This window comes from Octodon degus, unplaced genomic scaffold, assembly GCF_000260255.1.
Source record: "Octodon degus isolate 3935 unplaced genomic scaffold, OctDeg1.0 scaffold00073, whole genome shotgun sequence".
Lineage (NCBI taxonomy): Eukaryota > Metazoa > Chordata > Mammalia > Rodentia > Octodontidae > Octodon > Octodon degus.
The window spans coordinates 6040270-6060949 of NW_004524649.1; the positions used below are offsets into that span (position 1 = coordinate 6040270).

A 20680-nucleotide genomic window follows, 5' to 3' on the forward strand; every position below is an offset into this window, starting at 1 on the left:
TTTTCCAGGCACCTCCATGTTTATTGTCAGCAGCAATGATATGGACAGGTAATATACTTCATAAAGTCTCCACATTTTATTTTATTTTAAATATTTCTATCATTGTATTTGTCTATTTTTTTATATAGTTCATACAGGGCCTCACTACATAGCTCAGACTCCTAGCGATCCTCCTGTTTTCAGCCTCCCCAGGGCTGGGATTACAGGCGTGAGCCACCACGCCCAGACTCAGTGCTGATTGAGTGTGTCAAGGGGTGAGGTCTATGCAGCTCCGGTCCCTGCACTTGCCTAAGCAGGTGCTTAGTCTGCTGAGCTATCTCGTTGGCCCTTTAAATTTTAATTTAGATGTTTGCTGATCAATAGTTTAACTTCTAAGCAGAAGTGGCTCTTGTGTAAGTCAGCTGGGAAGTGATGGAAATCACTATGATGAAAGAGAACATCAGTCTCTAAGGAGGACTTGGAGTGGCTCACCGGTTTAGATTCCCTGGTGATTTTAGGTCCATGGGGAGATGACTCATCATGGCAAGGAGCTTGTGGTGGTGGAAGAATAAAAGAGAGAGGAAGGGCCTAGACTCCATTTTCCCCTTTTGAGGGCACTTTTCCAGGAACTTAGCTTCCTCCCACCAGGGAAGGAAGCTCCTGAAGATTTCAGCATCTTCCAAAGTGCCACAAGTGGGGACCACAACTTTAGCAGTAGACTTTGAAGGATATTTAAGCTATCTTTAATTTAAAGCCAAGTTCCTTAACAAAAATATGAGACTTTGTTCACTGTAACAGTCAGCTACTGCCACGATAATGTTGCATAACAAATAATCCCAAATGTCAAACAACATAAAGTATGTTATGGGTTCGTGCAAACATTCATGGAAAGCTTGTATTAGTTGCTCTGGCTCCAGACTGGGCGGGAGGTCTTCACCAGTGTGTGATTTGTCTTCCCAGACTCAGGAGCAAGGAAGGGCAAGCACAACCACTTATGCAATGTCAAACTGCTGCTGACATCACATCCTCCAGCTCTTCGTGCACCACAGCCACACCCGTGGCCAAGGGCACTCAATTCACCCACGGTGACCATCCGTATTTGCTGAAGCATAGTCCCCACTGTTAGTCATATGTTAAACAACAGCCTGTATAATTTCACCTGGAACTTTCCATTCAAGTATGTCCTGATGATTTACCTATATTTCTCTAAGTAATCACAAAACACAGGAGAGCCTCATCACTATACTGATCAGTTGGTCAATAAATCAGGACAAAAATCAGGTCATGTCATGTTCCTTGACAAATATTGTTGGACATGCTAATAACCTGATGTGACAAAGTCAGTCTTTTCTTGTTTACCAGTTCAATATCTGGTCCTTTAAAGCTTTCCTCTCTGTGGGGGATTACTCCTTCTATTATTCTTTTGCAATTGTAAGTTCTTTATATACCATTTCTCGCTTTTGCTTTTAAATAGTGTCCATTAGTGTGTATCTTGTGACTCTAATGTGCCAGGCACAAATTCAGGGCTTTCAGACACAACCCTTTATTACCATTATTGTCAAACCAGTAACATTTGGAGCCATGAACAATAGCACAAGCTTCATTCCAATTCCATAAATAATTTTTTCATAAGCTGAAATAAAAAATGTAAGTATGGTAAAAAAAAAAAAATAACCATAGAATAACCAGTCTTCTTTTGGGAGAAAAAAAAATCAGTAGACAAAATCTTGGATTATTCATTTTGGGATGAGTTAACTCAGATATAAAAAATATGATTATTTGCATTTATGAGTAATGGTCCTAGCATGGATGGGTTGAAACATGGGTTCTAGGAGCCCATTGTCAAGGTATAACCACACTTGGGCTGCAGCAGTTGGCCCATTCTCAAGCCTGCTGAAGCTCCAGAGGCCTAGGCACTGTCCATTTTTCTATCCTCTATGATGGGAAGATGGTTTATATCACCAAAACTCTGTCTAGATTTAATTTATCACCAGGTAGTTCTGGGATTTGGGGCCTTATGGGAGGCGCTTGGATGAGGGGCAAGGCTCCCAGGGAGGACTAATGCTTTCTTCATGGGACAGAACAGCCATGACAGGAGTCTGCACCCTTTATCTGTCTTCCATACTTTCCCACTTGCCGTGCCAGTTTCTGCATCTGCTGGAGCAACACAAGGCCTTTATTGCATGTAGCCCAGTGAATCTTGGGCTTCCCAACTTCTAGTATGGAGTCAAACTAACCTCTCCTCTTCATAGGTTGCCCAATTTTGAGTATTCTGCTATAGTACCAGAGAGCAGACTCAGGTATGCTCCCAGTGCTCACCACACCTTGCATCCCTGGGCTTCTCTGGGAGCTGATGGATTTTGGCTGAGGCTCCCTGTCCATCTTTCTCATACATTACCCTGGTGCCTCACACAGTGGCTGGCATGGTCACAGCGGATGTGACAGATCTCTTCCTCACTGGACACAAGGATGAGTGCTTGGCATTGGTCAGATTGCTGTTCCTAATGCTTTCCCCTTGCTAACAACCACGCTTTTGCACCCTCTAAATATCTGGCACAAAATGACCTTATTCTTGCCAGATTTTCCTGCTACCTCTTTCTACTTGGTATTCACCATTAAGCTGGCAGTATAAGAAACAGCGAGTCACCAGATGGGTTGTACACTTGGGTTGTAAAATAGAAACATGTTCCCCTAACAGCATCAGGTCTGGTTTTTAGGTTTCCAGTTTAGCTCACAAAATCCTTCATAATCCCAAATGTAACCAAAGTTGTGTATGCCTACAACAGATTGTAAGTATGAAATAATATTTCTGCCATATTGGTGGCATTTAAACTCAGGGAAACAAGAAATCACATCCTTAATATGTATTTACGGAAAGGCAGATGTTGAGCAGATAGGACAGGTTTGTAGTTGTGCAGAAATTTGTTAGAATTTTGAGAGTTTGGTGGCACTGGGTCTCCTTTAGACACAGACTTAATTTTGGGTCACAGAGCTTTCTTATATTTTATGTGGAAGTTGGCAGTTGTGTGACTATCATGTGGCAATAGTGAGGGCAATTTTAGCAGAATCAGGTTGGAAGGGAACGAGAAAGAAAGCTGGACAGAGAGAGAGCAGGGAGAAGAGAGACAGGAACAGAGAAAGAGAGAGAGAGAGAGAGAGAGAGAGAGAGAGAGAGAGAGAGAGAGAGACAGACAGACAGACAGACAGACAGACAGACAGTGACAGAGACAGAAATGGAGAGAACAGAGAGAGCTTCAGAGAAATAGACTTGCATCACTCCTGGTATAAGAATTAAAAATTAGGGAACAGAAAGTGGCCGTGAAAGTGTAGAAGGGATGAGTCAAGGGGGATGAATTATGACCAGAACACAGGACACCATTGGCCTTGACCAAGGGGGGTGAGGGGCTAACAGCAGTGCGGGCAGTGACTGCGTGCGCTCTGTAGGCGCAGAACACTCTGCTAGCCACAGAGGGACTGAGCCGCAGTTGGGGCTCACAACACATGCTATTTGGTTGCATCTTCCAATAAGCAGAAAACTCCACCTAGTTAAAAATGCGTTAGATCAAAGTGTTCCAGCAGCTGGTGCCTTGTAACTTACTGAGTCCTTGCAGCTACTCAGAAGAGACGTCTTCATATCCCTGGGATGCCACATATACCACTTTGCTAGGTGCAGGTCAGGATAGAAGAGACCACATGGGACAGTGGAGTCCTCTGCATGCCAGTTTTCCACTAAAGGGTATCATCACTTTGTCCTTTCCAGCCTGGCTCATTTAATGGCTAAGGAAGGACCACTCTGGTCCAACCAGTGGCAGTGGTAGCGGGTGGTGGCTGGCTCACAGAAAGTGGGGAGTGACAGTGGAGGATTAGCATAGGCTGGCCAGCATGGAGCAGAGGACGATGGGACACAGACACTATAGTTTTCATGGAAGCCAACCTTGCTGTGCCTTGGAGGAGAAATGGTACATTGCAAAGGTCACAGATCTGGAACGGGAAGCGGCCGCTGAGGAAAGCTGGAGAGTGCCTGGGAATGGATGCAGCTGAGGGAACACATGGTGCTCTCTGCAGTGCAGATGCCTTGGGAGGAAGGAGGGCCTGGAGTTGACAGGGTGAAGGGACATGGGGGACACCGGGGCACCACTGTGGACCCCACCTCAGGCCAGACAGTGGAGACTTGCCGACTTGTAGGTGTGGACAGAAAAGTGGCTTTGGCATTCTGACCCACTCTTTATGAAGGGGGACAGGTGACGCTGACAGCAGCAGCTCAGTAAGGTGGTGGCACTTTGATGTGCCAGGAGGCACTCAGGCTTGAGGGATGTGAGTCATGGTGACCAGGTGGGCAGACATCCTGCTTCCTGCAGACCGTAGATAGCAGTTCTAAGGGGTGGAGAACTGACCAGCATGTATAGACAAAATGAGTCCATAGAAATGAAAAGCTAAATGGGTCTCTCTGTTATATTCAAAAAACAAAATAATAGGGTTTTTGTGTGTGTGTTGTTAATCTTTAAAGTAATGGAGCAACTATTTTGCTTTTTTGCTTTTTGATTTTTGAAACAAAGTCTCAAAATGTACCCCAGGCTAGCCTCAAAATCCTGGCGATTCTCCTGTCTCAGCTTCCCAAGTGCTATGATTACAGGCATAATCTGCTTCCATGCCCAACTCTAGAGCAGCCTGTGTCAGCAACTGCTTTTGTAGATGCCTGAAAGGTACTCTATTCTTTAACTGATGGCTTTAACTTCTAGGCACTGGGAAAGTGCGCTTGCTATGCCTTGTGATTGCATCTCATCATCTGCAGATGAAAGACCCTTCAAAGAGAAAACCAGGGCTTGGATAGAAGGTAAGGATTTGATGACCCAGGGATCTGGTCACGAAATTGGATCTCAAGAGTACTGGCAAAAGGTTTGAAGATCTATGCACGCAGGTATTCATATGAACTTTTCTTCACAGTTATTCTACTTCTAAGGTCAGCATTAGCAAGAATTATAGATTCTATTCTGTAGTCTGTGTATTTTAGTTGTTGCTATGCACAGTCATCTAGTCTGCTATATTTCAACAAATATTTCAATTTGCTTTTGCCACTTCAAAAGCCATGATGCACCCTGCCCTTGCTCATCCTTGGGACTGGTTTTCTTATTTTCTCCAGGAAACGCAGCCCAGAGAGGTTGGGCAATGAGCTCAAGGCCACACAGCAAGTGGGTGGACCAGGCAGCACTGGCCCCCGTGGGTCTGGATTCAGAACCAGCTCTCACACCACCATACTGCATGTGTTCGTGTGTCTGAAACACATCACTGAATACTCTGGCATGTTAGCCCATAAATATCCTTGGCACATGACCAGAAAAATGAAGAATTTCAGACAGAGATCATGAGACTTGGTAGGACCAAAACACGTAAAAGCCACCAGGCCCACAAACAGAGAATGCTTGCTGTCCTTTCTATATGTCAAAGCCTGAAATGTCCATGACCCAGTCCTGACCCACTTGACCCTGCCAAAAAAAAAAGGGGGGGTGCGGGTGGGAGAAAACATCAGATACAATATGATAAAGGCTTTGTGGGAGACTCATGTGCTGGCATGGTACTGTTCAGCTTTTCCTAAAACATGCTTTTTTTTTTTAATTTTTATTTATTAGAGAGAGAGAGAGAGAGAGAGAGAGAGAGAGAGAGAGAGAGAGAGGGGTGTGTGTGTGTGTGTGGCCAGCTCAGCCCACCAGGGGGTGGGGCTGGCTGGCATGTGGTGCTGGGGGATCGAACCGCGGTCCCTGATGCCTTGCCAAGCTTGTTCCAAGTAGGTGCTTTAGACCACTGAGCCATCTCTCCAGCCCCTAAAACATGCTTTTAATAAGGCTGCAAACTATATTTAGCTAAGGATGAAAATAATAGATCCACATGAAGCCATTGAGATGGTTTCATATGCTACATCACTTTCACCCTTCTTCTCGTTTTCATGGAAGCTACAAAAGTAAAAGCGAGTGATTTTCAATTCATGTAGTTAACGTCATCAACCTCTGGCTCCGGTGGCTCAGACGGCTGGGTCCTTCCAGACCCTAGCTGATCCTTGGGTTCTGTGTGCAACTGAGGATGCGTAGGAGCCCGTGGCATAGCCATTTTGAGCCATAGTTGCATATTTGCAGTCTTCCTCCCCCTCCCTTGGTCCCTTCCCCTCCCCCCATCCTTTTTCTCCTTTTTTGTATGTGGTACAGGGTCTCACTATGCAGCTTGGGATCATAGAGATCCTCCTATTTTCAGCCTTCCCAGCACTGGGGTTAAGGGCGTACACCACCACACTCACTCAGTCGTTGGCTCAGCGAGCCCAGGAGTGGGGCCGATGCAGCATCAGTACCGGGGATTGAACCCTGGTCCCTACACTTGCAAGTCCAGTTCTTCTTAGGGACACACTTCATGCCTGATACCCAGCATCTGCTTCCTCCAGAACAACCTGTCCACCATCATCGAGTCCCTGAGTACTGCCAGGGCTCTTCGTGGCCCCTGATGGGTAGGTGCCTGTCATAGCCTCTCTCCACACCCCACTCACCACTATTCAGAAAAGGGAGGACTAACACTGAGAGAGTGAAGATGAACGCTCCTGACAATGTCCCCCTTGTGTTGTGTGGCAGGGGTGGCACAAAGATGATGCAGGTTTCTCTCACCACACCAGAATCTTGGCTCCTGGCTGCAGTCCCTCTGCAGCACAGGCTCAATATGGCTGTACCCAGAGGACACCAAGTGGGACAGGTGGCTGCTCCAGCCATCACCTGTGGCCATGGATACTCCAACTCCACTGGCCACTGCCACCCCAGGACCCACAATGACCCTCTTTCTTTGCCGGCCCGTGTACTGCAGACAGGAGGACGGCTCCCTAAAGCCACAGCGTCACCCCACCTCCTCCTCATTTCCTAAAAACAAACCAGCAAAATGTGGACTTGGGGGTCACCAGAGTCCTCCCTGATGTCTACTGCTCATCCTCTGCCTTCACCCCCCACTCTGTCCCTCACAGACTCAGTGCCCAGCCTGAGTGCTGGCCTGTCGTGTTTGGGAACAACTCACATGTCCCCAGATCTCTCTCCACTTGCTTACCCTATCCTCGCTGCAGGCTCAGCTCAAACCCTTCCTCTGTGAAGCCTTCTGTGAAGCTCACAACCTCCACTGCTGTCTTAGAGGCCACTGTGCTTCTACGTGGCTGCCTGGCCCCAGGGTGCATGGGTTTCCATCTTGTGTGTATAGATCAATGTCCTCAATTATGTGACATTCCAAGGTCAGGATCAGGACTGGAGTTCCAGGGAACCCCATCTTGCAGTGGTGAGCGAACCACAGTCTCTAGGCTTCAGGTGACACAATTCCAGACCCCAGGGGATGCCTGTGACTGCACGGACAGCTACCAAACTCCTCACTTAACAACCTACTTATTTAACAACTGTTTGGATTTATGGCCCATCTGTGTGTGTGTGTGTGTGTGTGTGTGTGTGTGTGTAGTTCTGTATATCTTTTTGATAGAAACCCCAATATATTTTTCTTGGTACAGCAAACTTGTTTGCACAGTATTGTAATTGTTGACAATTATACTGTACAGTACAGTATGCTAGTTTTATGCTGTGTTATGCTTTACAACGTAAGAGTTACACAAATAAAAGCAAAGTCATTAAGTTGGAATGTCCTTCGACCATTCCTTTGTTCTGAATACTGTAATGTACATAGCATCTACAACTCACTAATAACTAGCTCACTCAGTGACCCAGGTGCAGGACTGGAACTCGGTCATTAAGCAAGAATCTCTATACTGCTTTTCCTAAGCATATGCGGCTCTGACAAACTCTGCCTTTTCACTTGTGGCAGCATGTTGGGGCTTCTCTTCTGCCTATCTGAATTGCGATCATCATTATTGGACAATTTGGGGGCCATTCATTGATAAAATAAGGGGTATTGGGCAGAAGCCCTGGGCTACCACACCAGTTGATCAGATAACCCAGATGGGGACCAAGTGACAGCAGGTGAGTGGAATGGGTACAACAGAGAAAGGAATTACTGGTGTCCTGTCCTAGGCCGGACAGCATAGGGTTTCACTATGATGCCCCCTGCAGCTGCTACTTAAAAACCTATGGGCTGGTCATTTCTTGAAGGAGACCACAGTGCTTCTTGCTTTGTGATTTCTCTGCCATCAGCTTCAACCTCAGGATCGTGTCCTGCCATTTGGCCTCATCTCAGTTAAGATGCTCTGTTATCCCGGAACCCAGACACCAAATCAGGTTTAGAGCACTACACACTTCAGGACTCCGGGCAGTGCCAAACCAATGGCTTCTGTGCTTCTAGGGAGTTGAAGCTGCGTTTGGAGTCTGGGCTCAGGGAGATATATTCCATGGACAGGCCGGCCAAATAGCTCAGTGGATTGAAGCCTGTGTCAGGGTCTGCTGTGCCAGCCCCGACCCTGGGGCACACTGAGATGGAAATTGAAACTGGGTGTGGTGATGTGCACCTGTAATTCCAGCTCTTGAGAGGCTGTAAACAGGCAGATCAATACGAGTCCAGTCTAGTAGTGAGACTCTGAACACCCTTGTAGACCCTTCCCCAACACTACAACAATAACAACAACAACAAAAATTCCGTGGACAAAGCAGAGTTTGGCAAATGTTGCTCATAACCTATTTTTGTAAGTTCTGTAAAGTTTAACTGGCACATAGCCACGCCACTCACATACCTATGACCCGGGCTGCTTTCTTCCTAGGTGGACAGAGACAAGTAGTTGTGACTGACACTGGATAGCCTGAAACTTGACAGTAAAAGTGTGTTGGTCCGCTGGATGAGACCCCGCAGGATTAGATAATTATTTTTTTATGACTACACAGGTCAAGGGCAGTTATTAAAGAATGAATGTAATGCTGACACAGGCTTGAGCAGACACAGATGTGAACTGAAAACACCACCAAGTATGGTGCGAATATGAAAAGACTTCATGACAAGTTGTAAGTCAGGCTGGCTGGCTTGTAGCTATCTCCCACCTCAGCCCAAAGGCTCCAGACCCAGCTGGTTCTGCGGCTGACTCCTGTCCCACCTGTAAGACACGTCATGTTTCCGACCCTCTGAAAATACAGAAAGCTCCCCCAAACATATGAGACTAGTGCACCCTTGAATTCAAGAACTTGACAAGGACATAAAGAAAAAAACCTACAGGTCAATCTTGCTTATGAATTAGAGTCCAGCAATACATTGAATGGCACTTAATACCCATTCAAAATTAGTAACTTTTAAGGGCTGGCCAGATAGCTCAGCGGACTAAAGGGCTTGTTTAGGCAAGCTCAGGGACCGGGGTTCAATCCCTGGTGTGCTGAGACTGGGCACGGTGGCACACATCTATAATCCCAGCACTTGGGAGGCTGAAAACAGGAGGATCACTACAAGTCTGATCTATGTAGTGAGACCCTGTACTTAATACATTTTTTAAAAAGTGACTTGTTTTTTGAGACAAGGTATTACTGTGCAGTCTAGGCTGGCCTTGAACTCACTGTGTAGCCCAGGACAGACTCGAACCTGCCACCCTCTTTTCTCAGCTTTCTCTAGGGCTGGAATGACAGGCATGTACCTCCATGCCCAACTTAACATTAGTAATTCTTAACACAGTGAAAACACTGACTTGCCAAAACGTTTGGTGAGTCTAAATTATCCACTAGAAATTAAAAGAAACTATATTTAATCCAATGTATTATGTTAAAGACTGTACTTAAATATTTAAATAAATACATAAAATAAATGAATATTTAAATTTTGCATATTGGTGCCTCCCTCCCTCTTCCTTACTAGTGTGAACTGGAGGCCAGGATTAGAATCCAGCTCCTGCTGCAATGGCTGTGAAACCCAGCCAGGTCTCCACACCCATGCTCCTGTGGCCTTGGGTGGACCGGGACATTGGTGGCATCAAGGGTGGGGGTTGGGGAGCGGGATTGAAACAACGTCGAGGGAATTCCAGCCTTGTGGATGAGGAGAAGGCATGGGAAGGTGCTGTGTGGAGATAGAGAAGCTGTGTGTGCGTTTTCCTTTCTCATTCTGATTCAGAAAGTGGTGCACAACCTGAACTTGTGTGTCTGTGGGCAGGACCTGACCACACAGGCAATGGCAAGAGAGAGAACAATGGGCCGGGAAGAGAAGAAAAGAGCCCTTCCTTCCCCTTCCTCAGGCTTTTCAGCTGCACAAAAGGAGACATATTTTCCATATAATTGCTAAACATGTTTGCTTATTAAATTATTCTTTAATTAGTTAATGATTTTAGCCATGCTTTGCTCTTCGGATATTCATTTTGTGTAATAAAATAATTACAGATAATTAAACTATCTCAAGCCTTTTTCTTTCCCCTAGCAAACATTCTGGGTATCCAAAAATGACAACAAGTTGTAAATTAATCTGGAAAACAAAGCATGACAGATGAATGATTTGGTTGGAATTAATTAGGCACTAATTATATACTGGAACTAGATGAAGAATGAGACTCATTAGAAAAATAAAGCGCTCTTCAGCAAGACTCACTCCCCACACCCTTACCTTCTGTGGTGATGGAGTTGCTCCGGATCCAAGTCAGGGCCTTCACGCAGTCCTCCTCGTCGTTGAGCAGGAATAGGTTGCAGGGAACTTGTCCCGAGTACCGCATCTTGCTGCTGTCGGGCACCTCTCGGTTTGTGGGGTGCTGGCTGACATCGGCCCCTGTTGGGCACGGGACCTGCAGCAGGTCACAGAGAAAGGTCGGGTTCAGTGGTTTCAGGCCAAACTCTAATGCAATGTTTTAAAAAAAAAGATGAAGCATACGCATAGCAATGTTCAATGTAGGTGTGTCTTCCTCCCTCCTAGATTCAGTGAATCGGGACTTAACGGAGGAGGAGAAAGTGGACACTAGGGAGATTAACCACTTAACGGACCAGTGCCCGAGGGCCCTGCTCTGCTTCTCTGTGCTGTGTAGTACATTATCCCAAAGCTGAGTGGGACAGCACAGACATGTGCTGGGCCTGCTGATTCTGAAGGTCAATAATTCAGACAGCTGCACAGTTGGGGACAGTTTGTCTCTGTTCCTCAGGGTCTAGTAAGACAAAGGCTGAGAGTGAGTGGCTGGTCAGATGGTGGGCTTGTCTGTAGATCAATGACCTCAACTGGTCCTTTCTGTCCCCTGGAGGACATGTTGAGCATTTGAAACTAAGTTAGGGGCCCTTTTCTAACTAGCAGTTGACACTGGTAATGGCCACATGTGGCCTATCCCGGGGTGGAACAAGGCTTCTTGATCAACATGGCGGCTGGGCTCTGGGGACAACGGTCCCAAAGGAGAGCCAGTCTTGACCTCTTTGACCTTGTCCTGGAAGCTGGACAGGACCATGATTACCATGCTCCATCACAGAGGTGGTCACAGGGCTCTGTCTGGAACTGGAACGTCAAATCACCACGCGGAAGCACCCATGGATCAGAGTTGCTGTGGCTACATTTGATGAAAACAAACTGGCCAGAGAAGCAATCATCTTGGGCTGAAATTCAAGTGTGCAGAGGGGGTAGGCAGAAAAATACAAGTGGATAGAGCACTCTTTACTTGTGGAAATCATGGAAATATTCTTTCTCTCTCTTCCAACAGAGTTCTTCCAAGTGTGACTCCTCTCACCTCTCTTTTACCTCAGACATGACTGGGAACAGAAATTGCCTTTTCCTCAAAGGAAAGCAGCAGTGGCATCACAAGGCAGGATGATGGCTGGCACTTGTCCCCCATCTTGAGGACACCATAACAATCTGGAGGGCCTGTGCCCTGGCCAATGAATCCAGGGAACAGCTGGGGCCCAGGGTGGCTGAGAAGTGTCAGATCCTTGGGTTTTATATAGCCATGTGACTTTCTATTGTGTTGGCTCAAATGAAAATCAAAGGCCAACCTAAAAACCCAGTGACATAGCATGATGGCCAGTGGGCCACTGCAGTGCCTGTCAATTTAGCCACCAAGCAGGGGAATAGAACAGGAAGATGATGAGTCAGACACAGTGAGACAGGAAGCCACTCAAGTCCTGGGTGGAGGAGGCCCAAGGATGCAAGGCTGGCAGGGCTCCAACACCATGAAGACAAATGTCCCCTTGCACAGTGAACTCAGCTTCAGCTCACTCAGTTCCCCCCACCTGCTCAGCATAGACAAAGATGCCACCAGCCATGGCGTGATAGTAGGGTTGCATCAGGAAAAACAGTAGGCCCCAAAAAAACCACTCAGTGTCATCAGGGACCTTCATGGTCCCACTGGAAGTAGCAAGGACAGCTTAAACCTGCCTCCAACCAGGGCAACCATCCCCTTTTTGAGCAGACTTTCAGCCTGGGAGGAGGTTGTTTCTCAAAGTAAATAAACTTTGGAGGTTGCCTCCTGTGCCAGTGATGTACAAATCTAATTTGCTTTCTTCATGGAAATCCTTCAAGTGTGTAAGTACAGGCTGGCCAGCCCATCCTTCCAAATCTTCACCTAAAACTTGTGGGTGTTCCTCAGCTTGTGCTTTTCTGCCCTACAAAACCAGAGTAGTGTTGTCTTCCTTTTTTTCTTTGATTTTTGTTCAGAACCAATCAACGAGGTACAAGAGTTTTCTTCTAGTATGTCTTCGGTTATTTTTGCAAGATGGGCCAAATTCAAAGGAGAAGACACAGGCTCCACCTCTCCATGAAGAAGTATCAGAGAATTCACATCCAAGCTTCTGTGACCTCTGCTTGCACACATCATATCTGGCAGGTAATGGGCCCATGACGTCTACACACCCATCATGAATTCTGCCCTTTGCTTTTCTTTCTCCAGTTTCATTTTGCTGGGTATTAATGCAGCTGCTTTTTTGAAGAGAGGTGTGAATTAGTCTGAGATAGCCTTTTGCTGTGTACTTTATCTTTCTATTCTTACATTTTTGTTGCCATTTTGATTGGGTACTTCTCTTGCACTTTGACTTTAGAGTAAAAACAGCTTTGCTGTGGCAGAGTAGTTTGAAACCACGGCATTCACTGTTGTGACTTATGTTTTTCTTCTTTATCCTTGTCTTAAGCAGAGTATTTCAAAGGTTATATTTCAGCATTGGCTCATTTATATTTGGCTCATTTATATTTGAAAAAAGCTTTGAGAGAAGAACAGGGAATTCACCATCGGAACACCAAAATAAAAGGGTAGAAAACAATGGCTAAAAATGCAAGTATAAACCAGAATGCCTGTCTTCTTATACCACTATTCTACTGGAAAGTTCCAAATTGTTTTCTGTCTCTGTTATGTAGACTTCATGTTGAAGTAAAAGAAAAACAAAACCACACACACACACACACACACACACACACACACAATTATCTGAGGACTTGCTCATAAAAGAAGGCTTTCTTCTGTCTTCCCATATGAGACTTTTATAAGGATGTATAATTATTGAATCACCATTTTCTCCAAAATTAAATGTAGTTGGTTTCATTTTCTTTTGCCATTTAATTCTAGAGAGGAACTTTTTATGCCTGCCTTATTTTTGTTATTTTGGGGAGTGAGCTTTGGGTAATGTTATTTCTTTTTGTAGTTGTTCATTTTTGCCTCATCCTTCTCATAAAATGATCAGAAGTGTCTCTCTGACCTTTGCCAGAATGCAACTAGTTAAGAAAACAATTTTTTTTCCAGTTTTGCTTGTAACCAGTCAAATGTGTGAAGAGTTTTCTTCTAGTGTGTCTTAAGTTATGGCTGCAAACCTGAAAACTCAAGAGGAGACATAGCCTCCACTTTTCAGATGGGAGAAGTTTCAAACAGTACACACCCAAGTTTCTAAGAGCCTTCTTTACTTCTGCTGCTACTTCTCCTTCCCAGTCCTCATGTGAGACCTCCTTCTATGAGGCGCTCTCGAGTGCCAGGCAGTACCTCTCCTGTTCCCAGAGGTGCCCTGGTGTGCCCAGCTCTTCTTCCCAGCCTGTTTGCAGCAGGCTCCACCCTTCCATTTACCACACCTTCAATTCCCTCGTTTCAGTATCAGGAACCTCTGGGAGACCACAGTGGATGGCTGACCCTCATCAAGCTCATCATAAATTAGTCTTCAACTCTTAGGCTTGGCAGGAGGTAGCTACCCCACTTGCTGGCTTCCACAGGCCATCACTCTGTGTGCACTATCTTCTCCTGTCAATGGCAAACTCATTTGACTTTCAGTTGACCAATTTTTGTTCTTGTATGAGATTACCCAGGTCTAGGCATGGATCAATCATTTCTCCAGAATCATCCATCAGTCTTGTAGCTTATGACCTCATTTGGAAGCTATTGTGAGTGATTTGCCAAGCTGGCATGGGCTCAACAATAAGGAGGGAAGGAAGGAGGGAAGGAAGAAAAGAAGAAAATGGGAAAGATTTGTATGGCAGTCAGAAGGTTCTGAAAACAAGCTAGCTAAACTGTCTTCCCAAAGGAAGGGGTCAGAGAATGTCTGACATTGGCAGGTGAAGGACAACACATCTACAAGCGAGTTGTGCTGGGTTACCACTGCCACACAGAAGAATGCCTTCAAATTGATCCCTCTCAGGAAAGAGGGCTGGGAACAAGCGCAGCCCTCCTCACGTTGAGCCCCGCAACACAATTTCAAGTTTTACCTTCTGCACAAATTTTCTGATTAAAAAATTAAGTGACGGATATTTAGATTTCAAAAAAAAAATATTGGGATATTTCAGAGTAAAGTACGCTGGTCAAAAGATCTGATGAGAGATAAGGATTAGAATTACACTCTATAACAGATTGTCTCCTTGCTTCGGGTTTTAGCTTTGTTTTCTTTGTTTCACAAAACTAGGACAAAACCATGAGAAAGTTAAGAGAAAAAGGAAGCAGACGGTCCATGGTGAATCCGGCTGCTTTTCTGTATCACTGCATGTACCTTCGATTTCTCAGTCCTGGAAAAATTAAGTTGGAGCTCCCTTTACCATTTCTGCGCTCTGGTTTTCCTGTTGTACAAAGGGCAAGAGCTTAATGTGCCATATACGAGAGCTGCAGGGCAGCTGGACACATACGGGCAGATGCTGGAGTCTCCGGACAGCTGGCTGGGTCCTCTGCTTGGTTTCCAAAGTACGCAGCCTGGGCAGCAGCTGGAAGCGGCAGGCGGGCTGCAGAGACGGGCTGAGGGGCACATGGTGCTTTCTTCTGCTTCAGTGTTTCCAAAAGGAAATGCAACACTTAGGTATCAAAATGAGGTATCTCCTGATTGATTTTTATCCTTTAACCTGGAAGGAAAGATCCTTTTCTGCCCTTCAGAAATGAGGCTTTAAAACAAAGCGAAGCGATGATGTGAGGCTCATCCAAGCCACTCATGTGCAGCCGGTCTGCTGGCAGCCTCAGCCACAGCCTCGCCACCGGAGAGCTTGTTAGAAACCAGTGCCCCAGGCTCCCACACCCCGCTCCCTGGCTGGGCTCTGCATTTTAACAGGGTGCTCGGGGGCTTTCAGTGTGCGGCACAGTTGGCAGGGTCCTGCTCTTGGGCCCGGATGAGGGATTCACAGGGGAGAGAGTCCAAGCTGGCGATTCTTGGCCTTAGGTCAGACTACAGCTGGGAAGCTTAAAAGCACACAGATGTCCAGTGCCCTTATACTTTAAATAGTCTCTGGGGGCAGGCCCTGGGCCTAGGTGTGTTCCAGAGCACCCCAAATGACATCAGTGTGCGGCCACAGCAGGGGACACTGCTTAAGTGATATTCAGTGACAATGCTGTCTGGCCCCAGGGGGACACAGTGTTCTGGGGTTGGAAATGTAAAGGAAACATATTCCTCCTGCCAGGAGTCCCCGACCACACAGAGGTGGCCCCACCAAGACACGTCCTCAAGTTATACAGACAATCCTGTCTTCCTGGGCAGTTATTTTTCCGGACCCCATGAGATGCTCTATAGAGTGGGGATCTTCAAATCCGTTACCGACATCAGCGACAGCTTAGCCCGAGACATTGATCACACATGGAAAGAAAGCTTTGTCACCAGGACATCAGTGGATCTGACTTCTTAGTTCCATAACTGAGTGACAAAATAAAATGAGGCTTGACAGAAGGTGTGCATGCTTGAAATAGTTTTGGGTGAAAACCCCGCCACAGCTGATCTTCCCAAATGTAGGCCTGGCTGTCTGGATGAGCCGTAAGTGTTAGACTTCGGGACAACAGCTTCAAGAATGACATTTCTGTGATTTTTTTTTTTTTTTTTTTAATTTGGGAACAGAATGTTTTTCTTGGAATGGATTTCTGGGAGGGTTTGAGGACACAAATCTGGCCATGGATGTGGGCATCGAAGAGCAATTTTATGAATATAGAGCGGCAGCTGTCCTGGCAGTGAGGACGCTCTTCCCAAGCACACATGCCCAGTGAGCACACTGGCCCTGGACATCTCCACGCACCCTGGCACACCCCCTGGGTGCAGCCTTACCTGGTACTGCTGCCCGGTGCACAGGATAAGGTGGTCATACGGGACGGCTTTGTCCTTGGACACTATAACATGCTTGGCTGCCCGGTCTATGCCCGTCATTCTGCCCACCACCACATTAACCCAGGAGCACAGTGACATCAATGCATAATCTTTATCATTAAAACAGTGGCTGCAAAGAGAGAAGCTCTGTAAGTGACATTTGAGCAGCTGACAGCGGGCATTAATTAGACATCTGGTGCGCCGGTCCCAGTCCCCTGGTGGGCTGGGGCTGTGCGCTTGCTGTGAGTTTACAGGACTGATACCGGGAGGGTTTTCGTTAGGAAACACTTAAGTCACAAATTGACATCTTCCCATTAAAGCTAAATTGTTCCACCTGGTTTAGGTCACTGCGCAAAGTGTGTGTGTGTGTGTGTGTGTGTGTGTGTGTGTGTGTGTAACCACTCACACTTCCACAGTGGTTGTAAATCCACTCTAGCTCTTGAATTGTCCTGTTGATGACAGGCTCAGAGGGAATTAGGAAGAGGAAAGTGACATCACTGAGAACTCCTACAGGCCCTGGGGTTGGGTAGGTGAGGTAGGGTCACAGCCCTAAAATGTGGAGGACCTTTCCTACTTACTAGCACCGCCCAAGAAGTGTTATGTTCTTAGAATTAAAGTATGGTTTTGGACCAGGACAACAGAACACATGTTATTTAGAGATGATGTCAGTTAGGGGACTGTGTCCACAGAAAGCGCCATCCCAGGGCATGAGTGGCTTATGGGGACCTCACGTTAGTGCTGTGACTTCAGGACACTGGTGGCCATGTAGACTCCATGGACTCTGAGCACTGGCCTTAATGTGACAGGGGTGGGCTTCTCATGATTTGAGGTGTTTGTGGGATTTTCTGAAAAGTTCGACCATGTGCTCATGACCTTCTAAGGATCCTGACTGCAGACCAAGAGCCTAACATGGGGATATACTCTGGGCTTCATTTACCTCTGGCTGCATGATCATCCTCCAGATTTGTGTCCTGACCCTGGGGCCCCAAGTCCCCTGGGTCCTTCACCTCTTCATGCAAAACTGGAGAAGGCAGGAGATGCTGCTTTATCAAGTGAGATGCATATGGGAAGGGTATGATTCTAAATAATATTAATGATACATAATCCTGTTTACTCTTTCTGCAGGCAAACAAGATTCTAAAGTGGTAATGGCAGGACATTTTCTCTTTTTGATCACACAGGAGTCTGGTCTCGCCACACAAAGAGAATTCTAGTAATGGATGCACATTAGACCCTGTTACAGGGCTGTGAAAGAGACAGGAGCTCTGGGCTTTGTATCTTTCTTGAAACAACACTTAAAAACAAGAAAATTTCTGCTTAATATAAAAAAAAAAGAAAATCAGGGGCTAGCCTGCCAAGGGGATATAATGGACAGGAAGATGAAATTCTCTTTTAAAAAGCCATTTTGATAGCTCTACGGGCACACAGGAAAACTTCACTGACTCTGTACATTCACAAGAGACACACACAGAGTCCATATTTGCTATATGGTCCCTATTGCAAGCCATCCAACATGAGCAAAAATTAAATATAGTTCATGCACTAGGATCAGTCTTATGAGGATTTGCCCAAAGACAAAAGCTCTCCAAGCTCTCTGGGGAAATTTGTAGAAGGCCAAGACAACATTATTTTTAATGACAGCAGGACAGTGGGGTTAATAATGTCAGTGTGCATGTTTCAGAGTTAAAATTTACAGTCCAGCCCAAGGGGAGCCGGGGCTTGGCGACTGATTTTTAAGGACTTTTATCCAGATGCCACAGGAAGTGTCAGCATGGGCTGATGTACACTGAATGACACTTCTCAGTTTAAAATGTCATTGTGCAAGCCACAGCTAACCACCCCGCATGGGATTACTCATCTGGACCTTCTCTAATTTCCCCTCATCATGTGTGTGAAACTATCTATTACAGGATGGAAGTGATACTTTTCCAAAATTACTTCCTAAGCGAAGTTAGCAAGCATTCAGAGCCTAATGTCAGGGACTGCTTCACAGCTTGATGACAAGAGCTATATCTCCACCAGGGTTCTCTGGAGAAGGAGTAACCTAAGGTCTTTCTTTATATCAGTGTGACTTCCTTTTTCTCAAGCAAGGTTGATCTTGACTCAGAACTAATGCAAAAAACTAAAAAACACTAGGGCCCCAAAATTTAAAGACCCAATCCAGAAATGGGCATCCGAGATGAACACACACTTCTCAGAGGAAGAAATTAAAGAAGTGAATAAATATATGAAAAAATGTTCCACATCACTAGCCATTCGTGAAATGCAAATTAAAACCACAGTGAGATATCATCTCACCCCAGAAATAATGGCTATCAAGGCTGTGGGGAAAAAGGAACCCTTCTCCACTGCTGGTGGGAGTGTAGACTGGTGCAACCGCTACGGAAATCAGTATGGAGACTCCTTAGAAAAGTTGGTCTGGAAATCCCCTTTAAACCAGCTATTCCTCTACTGGGAATTTTTCCAGATGATCTGAAAACATCATATCATAGGGATATATGTGTGCTTATGTTTATAGCAGCACAATTTGTGATAGCCAAATCTTGGAAACAACCAAGATGCCCATCACCCGAGGAATGGTTGAAAAAGATGTGGTATTTTTACACAATGGAGTATTATTCAGCTATTAAGAATGATAAACTGCAAGCCTTTATATTGAAGTGGATGCCACTTGAACATATAGTCATAAGTGAAATAAACCAGACACACATGTGTAAATATCGTATAGTCTCCCTAGTATAAGAACTCCAAAGAAGAAATACAAATAGAAAGATATAATACAAGTAAAAGGAAAGCAGGATCTCAAGGACTAACTAATCAAGAGAGGGAAAGGAGAAGAGCTAGGAAACATGACAATGTCAAGCCATACAGTTATATGTAAAAGATGAGCAAGGCAATGATCCTGAGAATCTTCAGAAGATTTTTTAATCTAGCAGTTAATTGGAAAGATTCTCACCCTGACTAACTATATATACTGATACCTGTGAACTAAGCAACTGCACTGCAGATGGTAATTTATAATAGTAGTTTCATGCTTGGAGTGCCTGTCATTGTGGTATTCTGAATATGGCAGCTTGTCATGATATGCCAGTAACTGCTAAGATGTCTCTCGGGTAGGTGGATGTTCAAGAAGAAGGGGGTGGTGAATGAAAGCAAGACACAGGAAAAGGAATATTGTGAGAACTAATGCAAAGGGGGCCGAGGCTATAGCTCAGGGGCAGAGTGCTAGTTTGGAAGGAGACCCGGGGTTCCATGCCCAGAACTGTAGGGGAACTATGTGAAAAGTTGTCCTCTGCTACACACTGGTGCTATTAGAGAAGTACAGATTGAAACACAGAGATCCCACCTTACCCTGGAAAGAATGTCCCTCAGCAAGAAATCCAGTCATCACAAATGCTGGTGAGGCTGTAAGGAAAAAGGAACGCTTCTATACTGCTGGTGGGACTGTAAGCTAGTACAACCACTATGGAAGTCAGTGTAGAGATTCCTTGAAAAGCTACAAATAAACATTCCACTTGACTCAACTATTCCACTTTCAGGTATCTGCCTCAAAGAGCTAAAGACATCATATCAGGCTGGCCAAATAGCTCAGTGGATTAAAGTGCCTGAAGGCAGGTGCAGGGGCCAGGGGTTCAGTGGCCAGAGCTGCTCTGCAGGCCCCGCCCCCAGGGTGCAATTGAGACTGGGCGTGGTGGCACAGGCCTGTAATCCCAGCTCTTGGGAGGCTGCAAACAGGTGGATCACTATGAGTCCAATCTAGTAGTGAGACACTGAACATCCTGTAGGCCCTTCCCTAAAATACAAAAATAAATAAATAAAAATTTTAAAAAATACATCATATCACCGTGATCCATGCACATCGATATTTACAGCAGCACAATCTATAATAACTAAATCTTGGAGGCAGCCTATATGTCCATTAACAGATGAATAATTTTACACACAATGGGCACTCAGACACTTTGCCATTAAAAATGGAAAAACTTGAGTCATCAGTAGGAAGATGGATGCACCTTGAGACAGTAATGAATGAAATAAGTCAGACACATAAGCTTAAATAACTGCATGGTAAGGGCTGGGGATGTAGCTCAGTGGCATAGGGCCTGCTTGGCGAGTGCAAGGCCCTGAGTTCAACTCCCAGCATGGAAAAAAAAATAATCACATGGTTTCTCTTATATGAGAAACCCAAATTAGAAATGAAGAGCAAAATAAAAATATTTAACAGGAAGGAGGGAGAGAGCGAAGAGGGAGGGAGGGAGGGAGGGAGAGAGAGAGAGAGAGAGAGAGAGAGAGAGAGA

The 20680-nt window shown here is 45.6% G+C and overlaps 1 protein-coding gene across 3 annotated transcripts in view; it reads right to left on the bottom strand.

Annotated features, from left to right (window-relative positions):
- Cfap61 (cilia and flagella associated protein 61) overlaps positions 1-20680 on the bottom strand; it is a 241515-nt gene that overhangs the window by 64152 nt on the left and 156683 nt on the right. For all 3 annotated transcript variants that reach the window (XM_023720073.1, XM_023720075.1, XM_023720074.1), the window contains 2 exons: positions 16344-16512; positions 10501-10675 (listed from right to left, as the gene is read on the bottom strand). In XM_023720073.1, the coding sequence (XP_023575841.1) occupies positions 10501-10675; positions 16344-16512 (344 nt within the window). The remainder of the gene's footprint in view (positions 1-10500; positions 10676-16343; positions 16513-20680) is intronic.